This window comes from Leptodactylus fuscus, chromosome 6 (assembly GCF_031893055.1).
Source record: "Leptodactylus fuscus isolate aLepFus1 chromosome 6, aLepFus1.hap2, whole genome shotgun sequence".
Lineage (NCBI taxonomy): Eukaryota > Metazoa > Chordata > Amphibia > Anura > Leptodactylidae > Leptodactylus > Leptodactylus fuscus.
The window spans coordinates 35028319-35053654 of record NC_134270.1 but is presented as its reverse complement, the minus strand read 5'-3'; the positions used below and the strand labels follow the sequence as shown (position 1 = coordinate 35053654).

The 25336-nt window shown below is 41.2% G+C and overlaps 1 protein-coding gene across 1 annotated transcript in view; it reads right to left on the bottom strand.

Moving 5' to 3' along the window:
- The window catches only part of LOC142209096 (5-hydroxytryptamine receptor 3A-like), a 32724-nt gene that overhangs the window by 3002 nt on the left and 4386 nt on the right, over window positions 1-25336 (bottom strand). The window contains exons 4-12 of the mRNA XM_075278035.1: window positions 16814-16971; window positions 13655-13699; window positions 11806-11915; window positions 8113-8282; window positions 6686-6843; window positions 4328-4532; window positions 2738-2944; window positions 2205-2470; window positions 1871-1969 (exon numbers count right to left, since the gene is read on the bottom strand). Coding sequence (XP_075134136.1) covers window positions 1871-1969; window positions 2205-2470; window positions 2738-2944; window positions 4328-4532; window positions 6686-6843; window positions 8113-8282; window positions 11806-11915; window positions 13655-13699; window positions 16814-16971 — 1418 coding nt within the window. The remainder of the gene's footprint in view (window positions 1-1870; window positions 1970-2204; window positions 2471-2737; window positions 2945-4327; window positions 4533-6685; window positions 6844-8112; window positions 8283-11805; window positions 11916-13654; window positions 13700-16813; window positions 16972-25336) is intronic.

The window sequence follows — 25336 nt, the reverse complement described above, 5'->3', positions numbered from 1 at the left end:
TGACATTCATAATGGGATCTTCTCTTCTTGGTATCTGGACCCCTCAAGCACCAGGGTCCTCCTATTTCCTTTGCCACCACTATGGCTCTACGAAGAGCTCGATGTGGGGCAGGTGATGATGCGGTAGGAGCACTTATTGGAAATTTTACTAAATAATGGCAGTATAAGTGGGTATGGCCAGAATGGAAAGGCACACAAATCTTCTGAGAGCTACAGTTGCCAATGGCACAATGCACAAAGACAGTTGTGGTTCTCTTAAGCAGTGGTTCTCTCAGAGTTTTTATCTGCTACAGGAGCAATGATGTGGAACAAGTATACCAGTGCCTCCATAAGGCCTGCAAAATAGTGTCAGGGTCTACTTCTCAGCTCTCATTTTTTTGGCAATGGGTTATCTAAGCTATGTGCCAAAAGAGCTATGCTTAGCTCCCTCATATCTCAGCTGCGGGCACAACAAGATGTTCCAGTTCATGAAATGCAGGGCTGCAGCCCAACAAAAGTTTATAACCAACTTACTTTTTAATAAGAAATCTGTTCCTTACATAACTCTCACTTATATGCCACTAGAGTTATGCAAGAAATCCCTGTGTAGCTCCCCACCATAGCATGACAGACTGGATTTCCCCAGGGCCAAACTGGTTGAGTCCAGCTCAGAGGTGTAGCTAGTAGGGGGGCAGAGGGGGTGGCCGCACCGGGCTCACTGACTTTGTGGGGCCCACTCCGGGGATGCCATTAATACTTTACTTTTAACTAGATTGGTGTCTACAGACACAGATCTAGTTAAAACCCAACATTGTCTTGTAAAGCGCAAGCTGCTTCAGGCCTGCAATTTACAAGACACTGAGAGCAGACAAAACACGTCTGCTCTTGGCTCGGGCCGGCGTGATGACATCATCATGACTCCTGCATCATGACGCAGAGGTCCTATGCGTTGACCCTGTGCCTAGACAAGGAGGCAGCAGCAGCTCTATTCATGCACATTTATGGGTGTTTTACTAGTATATGAAATTGTTAGGAGGGGGAATATAAGGGAGGATTCATTAGAGGGCATTAGTACAATGGATGGATCATAGTACAATGGCTGGCACTGCTACACTGGAGATTTAGCAGAGCTGAGTGTGCGCTGAACCCTGCTGCACACTCAGCTCTGCTGCATCGGACTGCTACATCGCACACTGCTACTTCGGCCAGCACTGCTACATCGGGCTGTGCACTCAGCTTGGCTACTCCGGAGATGCAGCCGAGCAGAGTGCACGCCCAGCACTGCTACATCGGAGATGAAGCAGAGCTGGCTGTTCGCTGAGATCGACTACTCCGGAGTAGCCAAGCTGAGTGCACGGCCCGATGTAGCAGTGCTGGCCGATGTAGCAGTGTCCGATGTAGCAGAGCTGAGTGTGCATCAGGGTTCAGCTGAACCTGCTGCACACTCAGCTCTGCTGCATCGGACACTGCTACATCGGCCAGCACTGCTACATCGGCCGTGCGATCAGCTCGACTACTACTATATACAAAACAATATAAAAACATATATACACAGCAGTCTAAACCTCAATTTGGGCACCACAACCACCAAGGAGAAACAGGCTATATACACAGATATAAACCATACAACCTCCCTCACATACCAGTAATTACAATGAGAATGTGAGCCCCATACAACATAGTTTATATTAGTGAAAAGTTAACACAAGGGGCTCACAATCTACATTAAAAACAAAATTAATAATAATATATTGAGGTCTATGACCAGTCACTCATTTGTTGGGGATTAAACTCAAGAGATTCAAAACACTACTAAAAAATTACATACGCCAACCCTAAAACAATGCGAAACCTAAATGATAGATGTAGCAAAAACAATTTCATAATTTACCCCAGATATGTCCATCCTTATCTCAAATTTGGTTAAGAAATCCAATTTCTCATGAAGCAAATTACAATATTGTGACAAGTTAGTAAAACCATTGTGCATCTACACGTAGCCACAAATAGCATATCATCTTGTGACATAATATTGTGGAATCATGTTGCCTTGAAAAGCTGCTCATCATGTGACTTATATCCAGCCAAGAGAAGAGGGAAAGAAGGACATATCTCCATTTATGATGCTACATGACAAATTCACTTATAAGAAATCTGTCTGTAGCTTGTCATGAAACTTACATAAGATCTTCCTAATGCATAGAAATGTATAGCTGCCATCATACCCTGGCCCATATGACTGCCAAGATAATAGTAAAGATGATCACTATAGAAATATAGGCTCGGAAGAGACACATGTCAAGAACTTGTGCGACCAGCAGCCATTCATTGGTGATTTCCCCTTCACAGGTGTTCTTTATATGCTGCCTGATCAGAGTGATCTCCTTCAGCATACTGGACATCAGCTTCACGTTGTCCTTTGTTGCAGAAGCTTCTACAGATGTTCCTTTGATGCCCTCAGAATCATTATTGTTACAGTTAGGGAGGTCCACTGTGAAAATAATAATGGTTAAATGGAGTAACTCTTTGTTGTGTTGAGAAGAATGGTGGCCCCCTTGTTTGAGCTCTTCCAAAAAGATCTAAGGTCTCAGCAATGGAGGAACTTTTAACCACTCTAAAGCCAAGAGCTCATTACAACCGTACAACTACAGACTTAAATTTAGGAGATAATAAGTTGAAAGTGGACATATGATATTATAATACCTAATTATTAAATTTCAGCCTATTCTGAATGGTTTGATAGCGTTAAAAGTCTTACCATTTTCTATTTGCTGGGAGCATTTTGAGGTGTAAGCCTGTACTACATCTTTCATGAAGAACAAGACAGGAATTTTTTCCAGGACCAAAGTTTTTACCCATCGTGGAATTTGTAGATGGAAATTCTGCTGGCGGACCATCCGGACTATAAAGATACTTTCCATCATGCCAATCACGAGTAGTGCCAAGCACATTGCAAAGTAAACACCTGACATGATAAAAATTAGCAGGTTAGACAATAAAACAAGACTGGCTGTGTACATAGTATGTATTAGAATAAATAAGTTCCTCCAAGTTATTTTATGTGGCCTGCATGGCCTCTCACTTTCTCTGGAGGAAGACTTCCTTAACCAGGACTTGGCAAGGAGGCAGTGCCAGCAGAGGGAGCGACGCTAACTGGTAAGGGTTACCTCTTCTGTCTTTCCGCAGTAGACCTTAAAGGAGTTGTCCCATCACAAGGATCCTATCTATACCTCTTGTTAATGTGGATGTAAGACTTTTCCTAAATACACTGCTTCAGAAAAACTGCTTTGTTTGTCCACTATCTTACTTTATTCAATTCATTGTTGACACAGCCCTGACTTAGCTGCTCATGAGTCAAGTGATGTATCTGCTGCTCTCAGAGGGAAGGAGGGGCTAAGTGCACGGGATCGAGCCTGTGTTTCTAGCTATTCCTGTGTCTACACCATGTGACCTAGCTTCCTGCTATCAGATAGGGGAGAGGAGCTGCTTTCATTTGTGAACTCGTCTTCTGGTCTCCCAGTTATCAGGCTAGCTAATTCAATTCATTATGGCAGAGACAGGCAGTCTCTGTATGTAACACAGAATGGAGTTGCTGCTGCCTGTACTTCATAGTCCAATATTGTGTATATAGTGTTTAAGGACCTTTGATGACATCACAGGCCCTTCAGCTGCCCCATAGGATCATGCTATGCGGTGGGCAGAGGTACACACTAATTTGGGGGCGGAGCTAAATGACAGGGTGCATGTGATACCCCGCCCACCAAATGATGCAAGAAACCAGGAAGAAAGAAGATTTTACAGCAGTGAAGACTGGTGAGTATGCGACGTGGGAATACCCCTTTAAGCAGGTGGCTGAACCATGTATCCTAAATCTGTTTGGGCTCTGTTCTGTCCATCATTGACAGGATCTGTTTTTCTGTTTTCCAGATCCTCAGACAGACCACAGGAGTGGAGATAAAGGCACAAATGTGAATGTAGTGAAAGAGGAGATTGGGTTGGCTGCCTCAATGAACAAGGGTTTTATACTTGATCCAGGGTTTTATATTGACTGCCAGATTGGAGTTGGGAAAAAATTTTTTCGCCTGAAATGGAGCAAATAGCATGAGCCTCATGGGTTCCTCTACCTTCTATCAACACTGTAGGGTTATAGATTGGACTGATGTCTTTATCCAACCTCATCTACTATGTAACTATGTAAGACCTGGTTGTCGCAGGGGCTGGGACAACCAAGGAGGACTATAGCTAGGTTTGATCAGAGACAAGTACACAACTATGCACAACTTATACGAACTATTTGCCAAAATTAAAGAATTTTTTCAAACTTTTCTTTTTTTCTTCTTCCTCTTACCAATTAATGGTGTCCCAACCGCAGGTAAAGTATCTGAAATAATGAGGAGGAACACAGAGTAACCCAGAAGAAGAGTGATCTTGAATGATATCCTCTCTCCACTCTCCGGAGGCAGATAGAATCCAGCAACATCCATAATCATGAGGAACATACTGGGCAAAATCAGAGTCATAACGTAGAAGAGAGGTTTCCTTTGGATGACTATCTATCATAACACAAAGAAGATAAAGAGGAAACACAATGGAAATGAAATGAGAAATCCTGTCACCTTGAATATATAATCCTCAGGTTATAGAGCAGGAGGAGCTAAGCAGCATTGTGTGGGAGTTGCTGGTCTCCTCCTGAACCAGACAGGGGACTTCCAGTTTTTGGCCTAGCAGCGGGTCGGAGCCTATTAAGGAAAGCTCTGGCTCCGGACCGCTGCTGGCTATTCAATTGTACTTGTGTCCTGGTAGTAAGCGTTCCTCCTGCCCTGTTTGCCTGTGCTCTGACCCTCTTGCCTTGACCTCTGACCCTGCTTTTGCCTCGTGATTTTTGTACTGTTTCTGCTCCTGTTTATGACCCCAGCTTGTCTTTAGACCTCTGCTTCCTGAATACCGATTTTGTACTGCTCCACTGCTCCTATTAGTGACTGGGCCTGCCTGACGTTCCCTTTGGATTTCCCACTGTACTGCGTTGCCCTCTTGTTGATGACCTGGACCTACAATTTGACTCTCTGTTGCCACCTGCTGACCACCCGCCACAGCCTTCTGGATCCTTGGATCTGCACCGCTATCTGAAACACCTGCTGGTAAGAGATCTCAGTGTTTGATTTACTGTGATTTGTGGTGCTCTGTGTGTTTGGTATTTCCTGACCCATGCCACTCCACCTGGCAGTGCCGCAAAGTCCATCTCCACCATCTGGGGCTCTGGTGAACACCATTGTGGGGTTGGAGTTGGTGCAGCCCAGGGGGTGTTGGACACTCAACGCCATATTAACCATTTTGATCAGTGTATCTAGTACTGGTTCTCACTTTGACTCAGAACTGTATATGCTATCCTAACATAATCTATTGTTAAGAAAGGTCATCACTATCAGAATGGCTGGCATCCCCACCAATGCGCTGCTTCAAGGCTAGGTTCAGACAACAGAATTTGTAGAGGAACTTGAGATGGTCTTCTGCTCAAGATTACTCTCCAAATTCCAGCCCTATAGATCCTGCAACAGAAACCTGAAATAAAACTTTGCAGTTTTGTTCGTTTACTAGCCCTAGAAATAATGGGGATGATTAATGTGAGCCTCGAAGATTGCTACAGAATACCAGGAAAGATTGAGCTTGACACTTCTATTTCCAATGTCATGAAAAAAAAAGAAGCATCTGTTGCTGCCTCCCATTGAGAACAATAGGAGATGAGAGAGGTTACTATAGGAGATAGGTTACTAATCCAATTTGAAGCTGATTTTTAAGTGTTTTCTGCCTCAAAATCAGCTACAAAATAAGCAATGTAAAACAAGCCTAAGAGGTTGGGGTGATCATATGGGTCCCAAGTATCTCATCACAGATCCAGTGGCACCATGTCCTAAATTTGGCACATCTAACACATACTACAGTGAGGTTGTGACTTTTTTATTGCAAATTAGCTCAAAAAGCCAGAAAATATTTTGCCGTTTTTTGTCCTCAGAATTCTGAAGTGCAGGGATTGATGAATTCTCCACCAGGTTAAATTTAGAATTAGTAAATTTGCCCCAGTGTCCTAATGTTGGAACCTCCGGTTTTCCATTGTACTCTGTGTTTGAACCTAATAGAAATTGATCAATTGTCCTGCAGCGCCACCAAAGGGGAAACGATGCACTACAGGTTGCTTATTCAAATCAATATCCATTTAATGCATAAATTCCTTGTACAGGAACATAGAAGTCCCAAATGAAAGACTCATCTTTATCCGCTCAGAAGCCACACAGCCCCTTTAGCACATAGTTGACCTAAGAAAAAATTGCCATCATTATGGTCACTCTCAGTTCGAATTAAAAGGGTTTTCCTATGAAAGACATGTATGCCATATCCTCAGTATATTCCATTAGTGTCTGATAGATGCAAGTCACACCTCGGGTTCTGTCCCCCGGCTTCACCTCACCCGGACCCTTGCTGACATTGAGATCCAGACTGTTCTTGGTGGTTGACCTTAATAGAAACAGCTGAGCTTTTGTCCATAGAAGTCAATGGGAGTTACAGAAACAACATCAAAGACCATGTGGATTTACTGTAGATCTGTCCTAAATGCCTTTTTTGCGCCATCTCCTTTAATACATAACTATTGTCAACTGTTTATCCTTTAATACCTTAAAGTCTACAATAGAGAAATCTTAAATTAACTTACGGTAAACTCGATCTCACCAAGATTTTTGACACGATCCTGAATAATGGTGAACGTAGAAATCAAGTTGATGAGATCCCACTCTCCATCATTCATGTAACTGGTATGGAAATCATTTATTCGATCTGTATGTTCCATTACTGTTATATTTATCTCCTGAGCTGCAAGTAGAAAAGAGTATTATAGACCTGTATACGACATTTCATCAAACTATAGTGAGTCTGTGTAACGTCTGCTTAAAGGGATTCTACCATTAAAACACATTTTTTTCTTGTTAACATGTAGGAATAGCCTTAAGAAAGGCTATTCTTCTCCTACCTTTAGATGTCTTCTCTGTGCCGCCGTTCCGTAGAAATCCTGATTTTCTTTGGTATGCAAATGAGTTCTCTCGCAGCACTGGAGGCGGTCCCCAGTGCTCAAACAGCACTGGGGGCGTCCCCAATGGTACAAGAGAAATCTCCAGCGACGCCTCCATCTTCTTCAGGAACGTCCTCTTCACGCGTCTTCTTCCGGTGCAGGCGGTCAAACTTGTAGGCATTGGGCAGAGCCAACTGCACATGCCCACGGCCACAAGAAAAATGGCTGCTTACTCAGTAAGTAATTGTGCTCCGTAAGGGTAACATTTGATATTCCATACAATGTACTGGCAAGCAGTAAATATGATAGAATTGGAGAAAAATTGTTTTTGTGCAACTTTCTTAGGGGGCATTAACACTTACACCCGTCCCGTCCTATTCTCCTGGAAAACTGGACAGGGGATGGCTTGCCGGCAGTCAGTTTTAAAATCCATTCATTTGTGGCCTCCGTATACTGACCTCAAGCAAGCCATCCCCTATCCAGTTTCCCCGGGAAATAGGACGGAGACCTGGCGGGTGGGCATGGGCGTGAGTGTGAATGCCCCCTCAAGGCGCTTTGTTTTTACAGCATTCACTGTGCAGCCAAAATGTCATGTCACTTGTGTTCTATGAATTTGTATGATTCCATGGATGCATAGAGCAGCCTGCAATAGAAGTAAATGCCAGACAAGCCTGGGATCCTTCTATAGGCTATCAGCTGTCATGGAAATGGATCACAAGCCCTGGATTTCATTCCAGGGACCAGCGATCCTCCCCAAAATGGCGGCATCCATGATTTTCTGTATAACTCATGTTAAAATAAATATATTGGGCCCTGGCACCTCTGACCCACCCTGTTATTCAATCTGCTCTGCCCACTTTCAAGTGTCGAGCAAGGGGCAGAATGGGGGATGTGGCACTTCTTTGGTATCAGATTAGCACCCATCTATGCGAATGGAGTCGTTGGGTTGATACATTTGACCCAATGGGTTATAAAATAATACAAGAAAAATTAATCGTGAAGATAAGAATGAAACCAGTTAGTGGTCAATTCTTGGTCATGGTCAAGTCCATTTAGAAGGATATCTTACATACCTGTGTGAAGCCAACTAGAAAAGGAGATTGAACACCTTTGTGTATCAAATGGGAAGTAGTAAATGTTCAGACTGCAGGTAGTTGTAATAATTAGCGGCTTGGTGTTAATGACTCTCCCAGTATATTGCAAATGGACATAAGGAGCTTCTGGAGACCTTGTAGCTTCCACACTAAGACAAAGATATTAAGTAATGATTACAGACGGCCTTACCTACCCTGTTTCCCCGAAAATAAGTCATCCTCCGAAAGTAAGACATAGCAGTGGTTTTGTTGAATTGCCTAATATAAGGCACTCCCCGAAAGTAAGACATCCCCAATAATAATAATCTTTCTGCACAAAGATTGTATGAAGAAAAACATTGCAGCCGGTTGAACACTGTGCGCGATGTTCCGTGTACACAGGTATGCCGGCTGCTGATGCCGCTGCGATACGTAGATGAGCTGGGAGATGCCCGCTGTGCATACACTAAGCATCGTATGTGGAGGGGAATCCACTCTCCCAGCTCATCCCACAGCAGATGGAACAATGGATACAACGTACGGTATCGCAGCAGCCGGCTTTCCTATGCACACGTAGCACCGCACACAGCGTTCAGCCGGCTGCAATGTTTTTCTTCATACAGTCTTTACACAGCAAGCACATCTCAGTATAGCACAGTGGTGGCAACAGCACACAAAAATAAAATGTCATCCCCTGAAAATAAGACATAGCATATCTTTAGGACCAAAATTTAATATAAGACAATGTCTTATTTTCGGGGAAACACAGTATCACTTTGTACACAAGGCTTGATACCACATATAGATCAAAAATAGACAGTAAAACACTAGGCACAAGGGAAGCCTGTTCTATTGGAGGAAGGGGGTGATAACTGTTCTTTTTATACACAGTTATCATCTTGAAGGGGTTGAGCGGATCTTGAGATTTCAGGATCGTTTTTATAATCCGAATTTCTAATAATTTTCCATCCGAACCAGATCCCAATTCTGATCCTAATGCAAGTCAATGGGATTTTTTAATGATCGAAAATCGAACTCTAAAAACAATCCTATTCACTACACAGCGTGGAAGCGTTCAATTATTGTACTCCACGCTGTGTAGTGATTAAAAAATCTGCTGGCTACTTAGTCCCCCCTGCTGTCCGGTTACCTACACAGAACCGCTGCTGCCTCCCCTCCCGATGTGTACGCCGATTCCCGGAGCTCCTGGTTGTTGTTCTCTGTCTGTTTCTCTTCTCTCTCATTCAGACGTCGGCAGAGCGACGTATGCGCCCCGCCTCCCTGTTGAATCACTCATGTCTCCGTGCCCTGTACCCGCCCACACTCTTCTAAGCCACAACGAGCCCTGCCTACTCCCAGCATCAGTAACACTAGCCTAGGAAGGCGGGGGCATGCATGGCGCTCTCCCGACGTGTGAATGAGAGAGGAGAGGACAGAGAACAATGGCACGGAGCTCTGGCGCTCTGTGCAAGTAACTAGGGTTGAGCGATCGGGATCAGAATTCCGTTCCCGATCTTTTTTAGGCAGGATCGGAACCCGATCGCAATCGTGAAATTTACTTGATTGCCGATCGGGATCCAATCTTTTCTGATCCCAATAGCTCAATCCTACTCGCACTTTTTAAATTGATGACCTATGCTCAGCATGAAAGATCAGTATGGGTCTGATGTTCAGTACACCTGCTGATCAGCATTTTAAAAGCGTTTTGGCTCAAAAGAGTGACATGACCTCTTTGCTGTTTACATTACACTCCACCTAATTGATAGAGGCCGCACAATGTAATTGCAGTCTAGTTCCATAGATATGAATGGGACAAGTGCTATAACAGTGTGTGATTTAAAGAGTTAAGGGGTCACAGCACTCACAAAAACGCAACAGCCCCTTCTAACAGTTGGGCACTGGGAGACTGCTGTCACTCCTGATCTTTTATCACTAAGAAAGAATTGGACACCCCCTTTAAATGTGACCAATCAGCTCTCCGTGGCAGGTCAGTTTTAAGACTTACTTCTATTTCTTATAAAATAATAATTCTAGATTATCTTTTTTTTTTTTTTTTTTTTTAAATTGTTTATTTATGAAAATTTGTAACAATAAAGAAACACAACATGTCTACCAAGCCAGAGGAGATCACAAAGAACAGTACAATAGAAAATGATGAAATTACAAATGGTAAACTAGGTAGAAACAAAAAGAAAAAGGGGAGACAGGGAAGACAAACACAAACCAGACAAGACAAGGCTGGGGAAAGGGAGGGAGAAAAAACCAGAAGTTCTAGATTATCTTTACTTACATCTCTGCTGTTCCGCAGTTGCACATCCTTGGAAATACATAAATAAATTGACCACTGGGAGTTACCTATACCTTTATATTCAGACACTATCTGTAAGTTTTGACAATATCAGACAGTGTAGGGGCACACTTTATCGAGAAAGGGAATAATAATAACCAGTGGTATGGAATGGAATGGCACAAGACAGAGTTCGATTAAAAAAAAAAAATCTGCTCCAGGCTGCCATGGGGATTGCAGGCATTTACAGGGGTGTAACTTGAGTGGGTGCAGAGGGTGCAATCACACCGAGGCCCATGAGCCTAAAGTGGCCCATAAGCACTGGCATCAGTATTGGGATTGCAGCTTCCATCTGGCCCATAAACCAAGGACACCCACAGATTACCCTAACCACACTAAGGTGGATTAAACTTCTTAGGGCTCGTTCACATCTGCGCCCGGTCTCCGTTCTGCAGGTTTCTGTTTCCTGCACAAAACAGAGGCAGGAGATGGAAACCTGCAGGACTCTTTCTCACCTATTCATTTGAATGGGTGAAAAAGCTGTCCGGCCGTGAGCGCCGGTGAGCGTTTTATGTTCTCCACTGCGAAACCGTTTTTTTTTTTTTTTTTTCCGGACGCAGAGTCGGACATGCAGTACTCTGTGTCCGGATTTAAAAAACCGTTTTCGCGGCGGAGAGCATAAAACGCTCACCGCCGCTCACAGCCGGATCCGGTCTGTGGTTTCCGTCTTCTTGCATGCAGAAGACGGAAAGCACAGAACGGAGTGCCAAACACAGGTGTGAACCTAGTGTTAGCATCCGTAATCATCCCTATCAAGAATTCGCTGTAGGGATGAGGTAGACTTTAGATCTTAGACCACAAGACTTTAGTTACACCACTGGGTATTTACTAAAACTGGCAGCTCCCCTGAATGATAAATTTGGTGCATCTTTACATTTTGTACCAGAATTTTGATGTCCCTTCTTCATAGATGAAACACATTTGACGAGGTACAACAGGTATAATGGCACACGAAGAGCAGCCTGAATCTTTTACTGAAGCCATGCACATATGGACGGGGCCATTTCCTGTAGATATGTCTGTGCCCCTTTTGGACATCCCCAAGCCCCCTTTTTGTGCAGTCATGCCCCTTTTCAGACATGACTTGCACATAAAGTGCCGAAGTCACATATAAAGAGACAACTAGCTTGGGAGATTTACCATCTCTTCTGGGAGTTCAGGAGGTTATCCCTTTTTTCAGGAACTAGGAGAGTTGGCATATATGCCCTTGCCGAATCTTCATCTATGCGACATCCTATTTCCTGTCTAACCTCATGTCAAAAATAGCAAAAACTATGAATGCGATACAAAGCATGTACACCGATTTTATTATTACCGATGTCCAATATCCCTTGGATGATACTTACAATTCCAAGACAATTATATCTGGAGTCCATATATCCTGGTAAGGAATACTAATTTGTGTTACATTGTCAAAATCCTTTGGGTCCCATGTGAGAAATTCATCTGTCCAAGACTGAAAAAATAAGCAAAAAAGAAATAAGGACAAAAGGGAAAATGATTAAACCTAACCAACCGTTTTTTTTAACCAGACACAAAGTCGGACATACAGTACTTTGTGTCTGGTTAAAAGAAAAAACGGTTTCGCCGCGGAGAGCACAAAACGATCCCCGGCACTCACAGCCGGACACTGTCTGTCGGGTTTCCATCTTCTGTCGGCAGAAGACCGAAATCCGTCAGATGGAGATGGGGCGCAGATGTGAACGAGCCTGAACTGCGATTCTTGCTCAAGAATGGTGGGGGCTAGAGAGAAAATTCCAATTGTGTTGGAATCAGTGAAGCAGCGACTATAAACAGGTGATAAGTACTTAAATAGGAGGAGGTGGTGAAAAGTCCTCTTGGTAACCTATTGATGTTGTTCTCAGAGCTCCTCTATTCACTCCAAGTACTTGACATTGGCACAAACATATGCCTCAATATCATGCCTCTACTTCAGTTTTCTGATGTAGAAGAAATTGTAAATTTCTACCAGTGTCAAATTAAACTTTGCTATACCTGTCATTTTAAAGGGAGTCTGTCACCAGACCCCAGCATATCAATCTAGCTGGATACATAGGTTAGGGTTATCTGAATCAAACTGCGTTTTTTTCCCAGGGGCATAACTACTGGGGCAGCTGTGGTAATGGCTGCCACAGGGCCCGGGACATTAGGGGGCCCGACGGCAGCAGCTACCGCTGCAGATTTTATTTATTTTTTTGAATAGGCCGTTACCTGCTAGAGTAACTCAGAGAGCTAGGAGAGGCGAGGGAACATAAAAAAAATGCTGTTACTTACCTCTCCTGGCTCTGGAAGGCTTCAGGCCTACTTAGTCACATCACAGACGTCATGTGGGCCAGAGCTTGCGTCCTTATGCGTCATGATGCAAGCCCCAGCTCAAGTGACATCTCTTCCATCATTGAAGATGATTTGCAGGCTATGAGTAAGGGACATATGTGTCTCGAAACGCGTAAGCTCCATCATGATCATGTGTCCTGAACGGGTGATGTAATATCCCTTTTTTTACCTTTTGATATGAAGTAAAGGTTATGTTTTATTTACTTGTGGCATGCTGGAATATTTTTTGCACATCATTGAAGATGGCCAACATCAGTGGGGAGTGCACCGGAGCCTAGGAGAGGTAAGTAATATTGTCTTTTTATGTTTGTATCTTCCCCTGGGTCTCCGTATTATATATATATATATATATATATATATATATATATATATATATATATATATATATGGGGCATAATAGTACATGCAAGAATGCCGGGGGAGGGGTGTGCTCGGTTGGTCGGGGTCTTCGGGTGGGGCGGGACCATGTCAAAAGCTCGCCATGGGGCCCCACCATTCATAGTTACACCACTGGTTTTTCCCTAGTGAATTGGTGCCTCCTTGGCTGAGCTATCCCCTTTTTTGATATTATCAAGTGCAACCTTTGGAACAATGAGGTTGTTGCTACAGCTCCAGAAAAGTCAATGACAGCACTTCCATTACTCCCCAAAGCTGATTTGAACATTGACAAAAAAAGACGATAGGGTAGACTTTGTACTTGGGCCCAGTTGCATGAACTTATGCCACTACTGAAAAGACTCCGAGCCACCCCCCCCCCCCTTCTTAGGCTTTTGTAATAGGTATCTGTATGAATGAGATTCTAGGTAGTAGATGGTGCTTTTTCTAAAGAAAGTATCTTATTAAGCATGAGCTCAATCTCACCGTTTTAAGCCACGTGTAACTTCTTAATAGTTGATTCTTTTCATCCTGAGATTGAAAAAGAGAATAAACAAAGAACTAAAATAACATATATAGAGTCATAAAAAACACAAATACTTCGGCATTACCATATCACTAATTCACTTAAAGGGAACCACGTCATGGCTTATACTGCTGAGGTTTACAGTACTAAACCGGGCAACTTAGTGCCCTCACTTCATCAGTTCAATGCCCATGTACTTGGAGCCACCAGACATAAATAAGGGACTGAGACAGGGACAAATTAAAAGTGGTCACTGAAGGTCCATCAGAGCTCTATTTGGGCTAACATTGGGGACAATCATGTGTAACTAGAGTCTATTTCTCATGAGATGATTCACAAATTGTCCTTTGGCATAATGGCAATAAATCTCTTTCTGAATGAATTATTCTTAAAGGGTTTGTCCCATAAAATTAAATCTGTAGGACCTTTGTCCTGCTTCACATTCAACCTGGCTGAGTGTGTGCGATTGATGGTGGTCAGCACTCCCATTCATTGAGTGCTGTACTTCAACTATCTCTGGTGCTCTCACTAAAGTGAATGGAAGTGTCAAGTGGGTGGTCCTTTGCTGAAGCAGGCACCATAGGACCTCCCACTTGACACTAGAGAGTATAATTAGCATATTGGGGGCTGAAACGAATGGAAATGATTGATCAGAAATGGTTGGGGTTAGAGAAAAATCAAATTGCACCAGAATCATTTAAGAAGTGCCTATTGAAGGATACAAAGTGATGGATTTTATAGAGATGGTACTGGTCCCCTTTAATTCCATGTTTAAATATAAACTTGTTGCTCAAACATAGAAGTTTCATTTATAGTACTGCTAAATAGTTATTTTAGGGAAATATCTCTAGAATATACAGTATATAGGACAGCTAGACGAAATGCCCTACTTATAGTATTGTATATAGTTCCTTTCTATCGTATTAGCCGTAGCCAATGTGAACACATTACCGGATTGTACATCCACTCCACAGACTCTATTAGGTTTGTAGGACTGATCTGTTTTGCAAAAGAAATTATGAACAGTGAACCTGAAAAGGACACGTGTCTTTATTTGTATATCTTTTAGATTTGAATATTGTCCACAATGTTCTACTAGACTTATCAAATTGATGGTTTCAGAGAAATTTCCTGTAGCTTTGCATATTATTTCAAGATTCAGGGCCATTTGTTTGATACACTACCTATGGCTTGAAAAAAATATCAAAATGTGACATGTATGGCAATCCATATTAGGTATCAGTGATGGAAAGAAGAAGACAGTTTAAAGAAAATATCTTATAAGAAGGTGGTAGAAGCTTTGTTATTGGTTACTAGAAGAAGGGAGGTAGAAGTTAGAGGAAGAGGCTACAGCAGGGGTTAATAGAAGAAGCCATTGTTAGAGTTATGGTAGGAGTAAGTGTAAGTTGTGGTAGGAGTTAGTATAAATTATGGTTGGAGTTAGTATATGTTATAGTAGGAGGAAGTGTACGTTATAGTAGGAGTTAGTATAAATTATGGTAGGAGTTAGTATAAGTTATGGTAGGAGTTAGTATAAATTATGGTTGGAGTTAGTGTAAATTATGGTAGGAAGAAGTATACGTTATAGTAGGAGTTAGTATAAGTTATAGTAGGAGTTAGTAAAGGTTATAGTAGGAGTTAGTATAAGTTATAGTAGGAGTTAGTAAAGGTTATAGTAGGAGTTAGTATAAATTATGGTTGGAGTTAGTAAAAGTTATAGTAGGAGTTAGTATAAATTATGGTTGGAGTTAGTGTAAATTATGGTAGGAGGAAGTATATGTTATAGTAGGAGTTAGTATAAATTATGGTTGGAGTTAGTATAAGTTATGGTAGGAGTTAGTATAAGTTATAGTAGGAGTTAGTATAATTTATGGAAGGAGTTAGTATAATTTATGGTAGGAGTTAGTATAATTTATGGAAGGAGTTAGTATAAGTTATAGTAGGAGTTAGTATAATTTATGGTAGGAGCTAGTATAAGTTATGGTAGGAGCTAGTGTAAGTTATAGTAGGAGTTAGTATAAGTTGTGGTAGGAGTTAGTAAAAAATTCCATTATAAGAATTAGAGGAAGAGGTTACGATATGAGTTAGAAGAAACTATGGTAGATGTTCGTAGAAAATATGTCAGATATTAGTAGAAGAAGATATGGTAGGAGCTATTACAAAAGGGTATGGTAAGAATTAGTAGAAGACGCTATAGTAGGCGTTAGTAGAGGAGCTATGGTAGAAGTTAGTACAAAAATGTATGGCAAGAATTAATAGAATAAGCTATGGTAGTGGTAGAAGTAAAAGAATAAGCTATGGTAAGAGTTAGTAGATGAAGATATGGTGGGAGTTAGTACTTAAATGTATGGTAAAAATTAGTAGAAGAAGCTATGGTAGTAAAAGGAGTAGACCGTGCTTCCTCAGCCCCTTTCATTAAATGAATATGAGCCATGGAAGCAGGGCTGTAAAATAGGACAGGAAGAGAGCCTGTTCTATATTTTGCAGTCTTACATGACCCTGTAATTCCCATAGAGATATACTTTCCCATAGAATTGAATTGGTCAGTGTGTTATCAGGGAAAAATATAGATAGCACACTTATCTCGGCCACGGTCGTCTACAAGAAGCCTTAGTAGAAGAAGCCATCTAGGATGTTGTAGAAGAAACTATTAGGTTAAGTTCACACAGAGATTTTTGGTCAGGATTTTGAGGCTGTATCCGCCTCAAAATCCTGACCAAAAAGACGGCTCCTATTGAAATCAATGGGAGCCGCTCAGGTCTTTTTTCCAGGAGCTGTTTCTTCCAGCTCCTAGAAAAAAGAAGCAAGATGCTCATTCTTCAGGTGGAGTCGCCTCGCGATTCAGCCTGAAGACACTCCCTCCTCCGGACTAGGTCCATTCATTGGGCCTAATCTGGAGCGGAGTGCACAGCTGGATGCCGGTGCAGTGCACTGGCTTTCAGTTGCGGCTTCCCGGTTTTTGGTCTGGAACCTGAGGTGGCCTCCTGTACGAACTTACCCTTATAGGGGTTAACAAAAGAAGCTATGCTAAACATTCTTAGAAGAAACCATGAATGGTTGTAGTTAGGTCATTTGTTAAAGGCAATGATAGAGGGAACATAAGGAAATGAATAGCTTACCACACCCAGAATGGCATATATAACCATGTCTATGTACACAACAACCTCATCTCTCCAATTATGGACTGGTCTCATTCCCTTGTTATATCCCTCAGTCAAGTGATCGTGAAGTCTCAGAAGAGTTGGTTTACGGGTCTTTGAATTATTAGTATCTTGAGCTTTAAAACAAAATGAAGAATGAAATCAGATCAGTAAAACATTTCTGACACTGTATGCCTGATCTAATCACTAATTTATCAAAGATGCATTATTGATTCCTACATCACATATGCTTCGGCCTAGACCACCCAACACATTTTTTATACTAATAATTTTTATTTAAAATGCTATTTTACTTTGTACTCTTATAAATATTTTTTTGACTTTTTTGGGGAATTTAATTGGTTTACCCTGCTGGATTTTCATTTTTGACTCCCCGCCTTCCATACCCCATAACTTTTTTATTTTCCAATTCACAGACCCATATGGGAGCTTAATGTTAATGGCACAAATTATTCTTAATACTGGTACCATTTATTATTCTCTACAATGTACTGGGAAGCTGGAATGAAATTCAGAATGGGGTGGAAGTGGAGAAAAAGTGCATTTGTGCAAATTCCTTATGGACTTCATTTTTATGGCCTCCACTCTGCAGCCAAAATGACACGTCACCTGTATTCTGTGTTTCCGGATGATTCCAAGATTAACAAATTTATATAGTTTTATTTACATTTTAACCCCTTTATAAAAATCTAAAACTTTGCAAAAAAAAAAAATTATTTTTTAAAGTCACCATAGTCTGACACCCGGAACTTTTTTATATTTCCATGTGTGTATGTGATTTTTATCAGAAACAAAGCAGTGAAAAAAATGGTTTTGCACTTTTGATTTTGCAAACCGGGCGTTTTTGGACACAGGGATACCTAATGTGTAATTTGTAACTTTAATATGCATCCTAGGGAAAGGGGGGTGATTTACATTTTTAGTTCTTTTTTTAATATATTTTTTTGACTTTATTCTTGTTTTTAATAGACCCCTTAGAGGTCTTGAATCCTAGGAGGTCTGATCACTAATGCATGCATTACAATGCTAATGCATTGCAAAATATCAACATTTGGACACAGCTTGCCATACAAATATATGGGTCCATTCACACGGAGTAACGTGCCATGTGATGTGGCACGTATACGGCGTGTGAGACTTTGCGCGCCGTATACGCTCCCATTAATTTCAATGGGAGCCAGGATCGTATATGCAAAATCACGGCCACAAAATAATGCGGCTTATACGATCCAGGCTACCATTGAAATCAATGGGAGCTTTTACGGCGCTCAAAATCTCACACGTCGTATACGTGCCAGGTCACATGGCACGTTACTCCGTGTGAATGCACCCTAAGGGAGACAAGTCTGGGAGCTTTCAATAGGCTCCTGGTTGTCATAGTAATTGGACAACAGCCCTGGATCTCCTCCCATTTTTCCAGCGGCCCAGGACATTCCATTAACATGAGCTCCCAGGCCTGTCTGTCCTTATCTGTCTGTTATTTTGCAATGCATTGAAATACATTGCCATTGTAAGTCATTGCATTAATGATCAGACACCCTGGGGTTTAAGACCCCTTGGGGGTCTAATAAGTGCAATAAAAAAAATATAAAAAAATATTAAAAATTGAAATCGCCCCAATTTCCCTAGAACACATATAAAAGGACATCAGTACTATGAAACACATACATATTAGATATCCCTGTGTCCAAAATGGTCTATGAACATCTAAAAATATTTTTCCCTTACGGTGAACTCCGTAGATGGAAAAAAAATCACAGTCGAACCGCTGTTTTTTCACCATTTTGCATTGGATAAAATTTTTTTTTAAAGTAATTAAAGCAGTAGACATTCCCCAAAATGGTACAGCAAAAAAGTACACCTGGCTCACAAAAAAAAAGACGCCCCATGTATCAAAATATGGTGACTTTTAGAAACTTTTTTTTTTTTTTTTGCAAAGTCGCACTTTTTCTCCAATTCTCCAATTTAGCTTCCTTATACAGTACCATCACTTTCAAAAAAAAAAAAAAAGAAAAGAAAAAAAAAACAGAACTACCATGTCCATGTTATAGGTTCTTGCCTTGCCCACGGCAACATAATAATAAGGGTCACCTATATAAATATTACTGTAACAAAAAGGAAAAACTATTTAAACATTTTTTTTATTATTTTATTTAAAAAACATGAAAAACTGTCCAAAACATAACAGATTTCTCCTCCTTTCTTATTCACACTTTCTATAGCCATATTAAAATAAAGAATAAAACATAGAGAAATAAAAACAACATACAAATAATGGTTATCTACCCCCTCCTTCCCAATGACGCTGTATGTGGTGTTTTTTTTTATCTCTATATGTTATGTATCTGGATCTAGTTTTTTAGACACTGGGCACCAGTATGCGGACTTTGATGGCACTATTCAGTAAGTGTTATATGGATACGTCATGCTGTCTACAGTCTACATGTAGTATAATACCATGTAGTCCAATAGTTCCTCCATTTCTACTGAGGATCATACTTCAGAGTCTCTTGTGTACCTGAAATAACTGGAACCATCTCATGGTATTTACCACCAATAATTCCAGATTATTTCACTTACAGATGGAGCAAAGTTTAACTTGGCATATAAAGCATGGCATAACTGTGGCATGTCAAGTTAAACCTAGTTAATCTGTATTAATATGACCACCCACCATGTAAACATCAAAATACAGTATATTCTGTGCTAGTATAACCTATAATTGGAGTAATATACAGTCTGGTGCGTATGTGACTTTGATATCTCAGCGTATGGACTTCACTTTCCAATTTTTGCATGCATATAATACAACAATCTCCTAACTCACCTGTGCAAATAATAAGGAAACAGAGGACAATGGTGATGAACAGACTCCAGGTATGCGCCATTCTTGCTTCTGATCTTAGAAGTGTTGATCCAGAGTAAGTCATCGCTACTTGAGATCTTGGAAGGCTGTGGTTTTCTTCTCCACTTGACTATGCCTTATGGCTATTCCTGCATATCTACTAAGGTTATACCTTCTTCATCTCCCCTTCCACCTTGTCTACTCTCTTTCTGCACTGTCTTCCATATATATATAAGGCAGATCTGAAGGGAACTCCTCTCTGTTTTAGGTCACCAATAATGCTACAAATAGAGAAGGCCTAACCCCCCTCCCTTCTACGCATTAGGGAAATCTTGTCCCTTTGCTAATAATGATTTCTCACAAACATATAACAAAATGAAAACTTGTGGATAAGAATGCCATGAGATTCCAGATCCCTGGTGATATACCTTTATGGGTTTTTTTTTTTTTGTCTGTTACTAGTTTTATATTTCCCCCCTTAAAATCTAAAATATTATTTAAATGTATAAATCTTTTTTACTATTTTATTAGCACCCCTAGGAGGCTTGAACCCATAATCCTTTGATTGCAGATCCCATACACTGCAATATAACTGTATGGCAGTCTATGGGACTTTCACTATATAGCTATTGAGGCTGGCCATAGACACAAAGGTGTTAGAACAACTGACCCTTGTTGGTGTTGGGTGTCCTATAGTGGAAAAATAAGTAAGAAACCGTTGTCTCTTCATCCCTGAGCTAGAAGGAGAAAGTGAGATTGTTCTTATTTATTTGTTTTCCTACCTGTATTGTCAGTCACTGTCCCATATAGGACTCATAATCCACATTCCGTATCAGGATGTCTTTGGAGTGTGGGAGGAAACCGGAGTACCCGGAGGAAGCCCACACAAACACAGGGAGAACATGCAAACTCCTTGCAGATGTTGTCCTTGGCACAGTGAGAGTAAGGACACTGGGCTAGAGCGCTGGTTAGACTGACCTTCAGCCTGCGCAGAAACAATGTGTTGCTCTACAGAACATTACAGACATCTTGGAGGATTGTGAGAGTTCAGCACTCTAAGTGGAAGATTGCAGATGTTGTCCTTGGCAGGATTTGAACGCAGGACTCCAGCACTGCGCAGCTGCAGTGCTAACCACTAAGACACCGTATTGCCCCCTGCCCAGCTGCAACATTTGTGGGCAAATGTACTGTAGGATAACATATAGATAACATAACTTGTATGCCTCAACACAACACAATAGTATCTCATCTTATATCCAGGCTGGAAATGGCCTAATATAATACTACAGCTTCAGTCAAATGAAAAATTTTCAGCACTATCCTTTCACTGTAATATTGTAATCACTTACATGCATTACATTCGGTATTTTTTATTTTTTATTTTTTTGCCATAGTTTATTTTTGTTCATTAATAAAATACAGAGTGACTAAATCTAAATTTCATCAATATTTGGTGTGACCTCTACCCTTTGGAGGAGGAGCCCTGGAAGTGATAATAAGGCCTGATCTCAACATCATCCAGTCTGTCTGGGATTACATGAAGAGACAGAAGGATTGGAGCGAGTCTGCATCCTCAGAAGATCTGTGCTTAGTTCTCCAAGATGTTTGGAACAATCTCCCTGCCGAGTTCCTTCAAAAACTGTCTGCAAGTACCGAGCAGAATTGGGAGGCAAAAGGGCAAAGCTCACCTCAGATATTGATGCGACTTAGATTTCTCTCTTGGTCATTTAAATCAGTTTGCTAATTAGCAAAAACAACTATTATCACTTGTACATCTGAAAGCATTCTTACTTTGTTCCATTTGTTTCCACCCCTGGCTAATACTTTTGCACATTACTGTATATTATAGCTCTTTTCTTGACTGTATTACACGTTCCATTAGGTTTGGAGGGAAAATCTATTTTTCTAAAGAAATTATGCAGCTCCAAAACCATATGCTTTTTTCTATATATTTTGTATTTGAATAATGTCTATCAGGCTGTGCAGAATATTTGTGGTCGGTTCTAAGTGGTTTATCAGAGGGAGACATTTCTTGTAGCTTTGAATATTATTTCAGGATTCAGATTTGATAATGTAATGTGTCAGGAGGGCCATTTGGTTAAGTGATGTTGTAATGGTTTGAATAAAATGTCAAAATGTAAAACTTTAACCTACATAGTCATCAACAATGAGAGGAAGAAAAATAACTTGCTATAGGTTAGTAAGAAATATTATTGTAGGCGTAAGTAGAATAAGCTATGGTAAGAGTACAATAAACTATGGTAGGTGTAGGTAGAAGAAACAATGGTAGAAGTTGGTAGATAGTGCTGCGGTAGGAGTTAGTAGAACAAGTTATGGTAGAATTGCAGTAAACTATAGAAGGTCCTAGTAGAAGAAGCTACGATAGAAGCAGTGGCCTAACTACCGGGGTAGCTGCGGTAGCGGCTGCCACAGGGCCCGGGACATTAGTGGGCCTGGGTGGACCCTAATGTGTGTGTGTGTTTTTTTTAATAGGCCGTTACCTGCTGGAGTAACACCAACAGATAAGGGGCCCTATTTACTTACCGATCCTCGGTCCTGCTCACAGCCACCGGCACTTCCCCTTCTGCAGGCAGCTGTGTGCAGGAACAAGGATTGGAAAGTTAGGCTGCAGGCCTGCGAACCCCACAACCACTTTTCAGACCCTGGAGTTTAATGATTGTTGGGCCAGGGGAGGTGAGACAACATTAAAAACAGTGTTACTTATCTCTCCTGGGCTCCGGCAGGCTTCGGGCCTTTTTGGTGACATAACAGACATCACGTGACCCAGGCTGGCATCATTATGTATCATTGAAGATGGATGAAATCAGTGGGGTGTGCGCTGGAGCCAGGGAGAGGTAAGTGACAGTGTTGGTCTCCGACATCTCCGATCATTATACTCTGGGGTCTGAAAAGACCCCAGAGTATAATAATTGTTCATGAGTGTCCACAGTGGAGCATAATACTGTGTGCAGGAGGCACTATAGGGCATAATACTGTGTGCAGGGGTCACTATGGAGCATAATACTGTGTGCAGGGGCCACTATGGGGCATACTACGGTGTGCAGGGGCCACTATGGGGCATAATACTGTGTTCAGGGGCCACTATGGGGCATACTATGGTGTGCAGGGGCCACTATGGGGCATAATACTGTGTGCAGGGGCCACTATGGAGCATAATACTGTGTGCAGGGGTCACTATGGGGCATAATACTGTATGCAGGGGCCATTATAGGGAATAATACTGTGTGCACGGGCCACTATGGGGCATAATACTGTGTGCAGGGGGTCACTATGGGGCATAATACTGTGTGCAGGGGCCACTATGGGGCATAATACTGTGTGCAGGGGTCACTATGGGGCATAATACTGTGTTCAGGGGCCACTATGGGGGATAATACTGTGTGCAGGGGCCATTATAGGGCATAATACTGTGTGCAGGGGCCATTATGGGGCATAATACTGTGTCAGGAAAGTGGTTGGTGCGGAAAGGAAGGGTCAGGGGACTGGTGGCACCGCATCTTAAATGTTTGCCTTGGGTCCCTGCCATTTCTAGTTACGTGACTAGATAGAAGTCAGTAGAGAAAACTATGGTAGGAGTTAGAAGAATAAGCTACAGTAGGTCTTAGAAGAAGCTATGGTAGGGTAGGAGTCAGTAGAATAAAGTATGGTAGGACAAGTACTGAGAATGCTAGTAAATTAATAACCTTTCCACACTCAGAATATCACATATAACCATATCTAGGTGCTCTAGTGTGACTTTTCTCCAGCTGTGCACTAGACCTAACCCCATTCTTTCATTAAGTTGTAATAAAGCCTTATAAAAGTTGCTTCAAAACAAAGAAATGCAAAAATTTGGTAGTGTGAACACTGACCATATAGATACATTTATTCTGTTTCAAGGTGTTCAAGGTGTTTGTATGGCCAGCTGCAGTGGATCTATATCCATATTACCTTTGGTACCTATTAGATGACTGTATATACATGTTGGTATTAGTAGTAGTCTTGCATATTGGTGCTGAGTGTGTATTAGAACCAACTTATCAAGTACAGATGTAATAAACCTGATTTGGTCATTTGACACAATTCGTTGTGGTGTTAAGAGATGATGCCTATGATTTTATAGTAAATGTAACTAAAAGTGAACTAAGGAAAGTATTTGACCAGATGTAAATTTGGACACTTACCAATGTAATATTAATCCCAATTTTTAAACACACAAAAATACAGTAACTGTGTTGATAAAATAAGTGTCTGAGACAAATAACAACATATATGTCTATTTTTGAAATACACGTACATTTATTTTACCTATACACAGTGTTCACATTCTGTATCTACGGAGTCTATAGCGATGAGATGGAACGTGAAAAGACGTTTCTCAAATTGTACAAACATTGTAGACTTTTGATACACTAGGTAACAAAAATGTATCCATATCAGACTGCAGATAATGGCAGGATATAGGACATTGCCTAAATATGTATAGTATACATTAGTATTTTAATGTGTCGTTTTTTTTAAAGGGAACCTGTCACCAGGAAAGTGAGTGCACTCTATATCTCATGTTATATAGCAGGAGACGATGAGCAGGATGATGGGACATGATTTAATATGTCTTATCATTTATTCACGGGAATCTCTGCTCTTTCTTTGCTATGAAGTCAAGAGGGCGGTCCTATCACTGATTGACAGCCTACCGTCTATGACTGTACATACACAGATAGATGTCCGCCACCGATAGCCCCACCTCCTTGACTTTATAGCAAAAAAAGTAGAGATTTCGATGGAGAAATGGCAAGTAATACTAAATCTTTGCCCATGATACTATATATCAAACTGCTCAGCTCCTCCTGCTCTATAACAAGCTGTCTGCAGATCATTCTGCAGATCATACTACAGTTTCCTATTGATAGGCTCAGATTAGTTTGGTTTAACTTACCAAAATGATCATCCACCAAAGCCATGACCTTTAGAAATAACACCGTCATCTAGAAATCCAGATATACTCTGTACTATATCTCATAAAGGAGAACCTCGAAATGGACCCTCCATGTATATTATATACAGTCTTGTCTATACACCCACTATATGAAACACAAAACCTCACCTAACCCAATGGAGCAAACAATAAGGAGAGCGTTGAATAAGCTCCAGGTATTTTCTGTAACATTCTTTCTGCTGATCTTAGATGTGTAGATCCAGAATACGTTGTCACCACGTCAGACCTATACGAAACTGTGCCCTATGGCCCTATATACCGTACATCTACAAAGGTTATATCCACTTCAACTTCACTTCCACCTTATCTCCTCTCTTTCTGCATTGTCACCCATATATAAGGCAGATCTGTAGGGAACTCCTCTCTCCTTCATGCTACAGATGGAATAGGCCTATGTCTCCTCCTCCACCAGTCAGGAAGGTCTTGGCCATTTGCTAATGAACTGTCACACATATAACAAAATGGATACAATGTTTTATTCTTAGTCTAAGTAAATCCATGGTGATACATACTTTATATCTGTTACTATTTATACTATTTATGCCTTAATTCTTAGTACATACAATGTCATGTAAATGTACAAGTTACGGTAAAGACATCAGAAGACGTCTCAATGTATGAATGGGGTAGGGACATT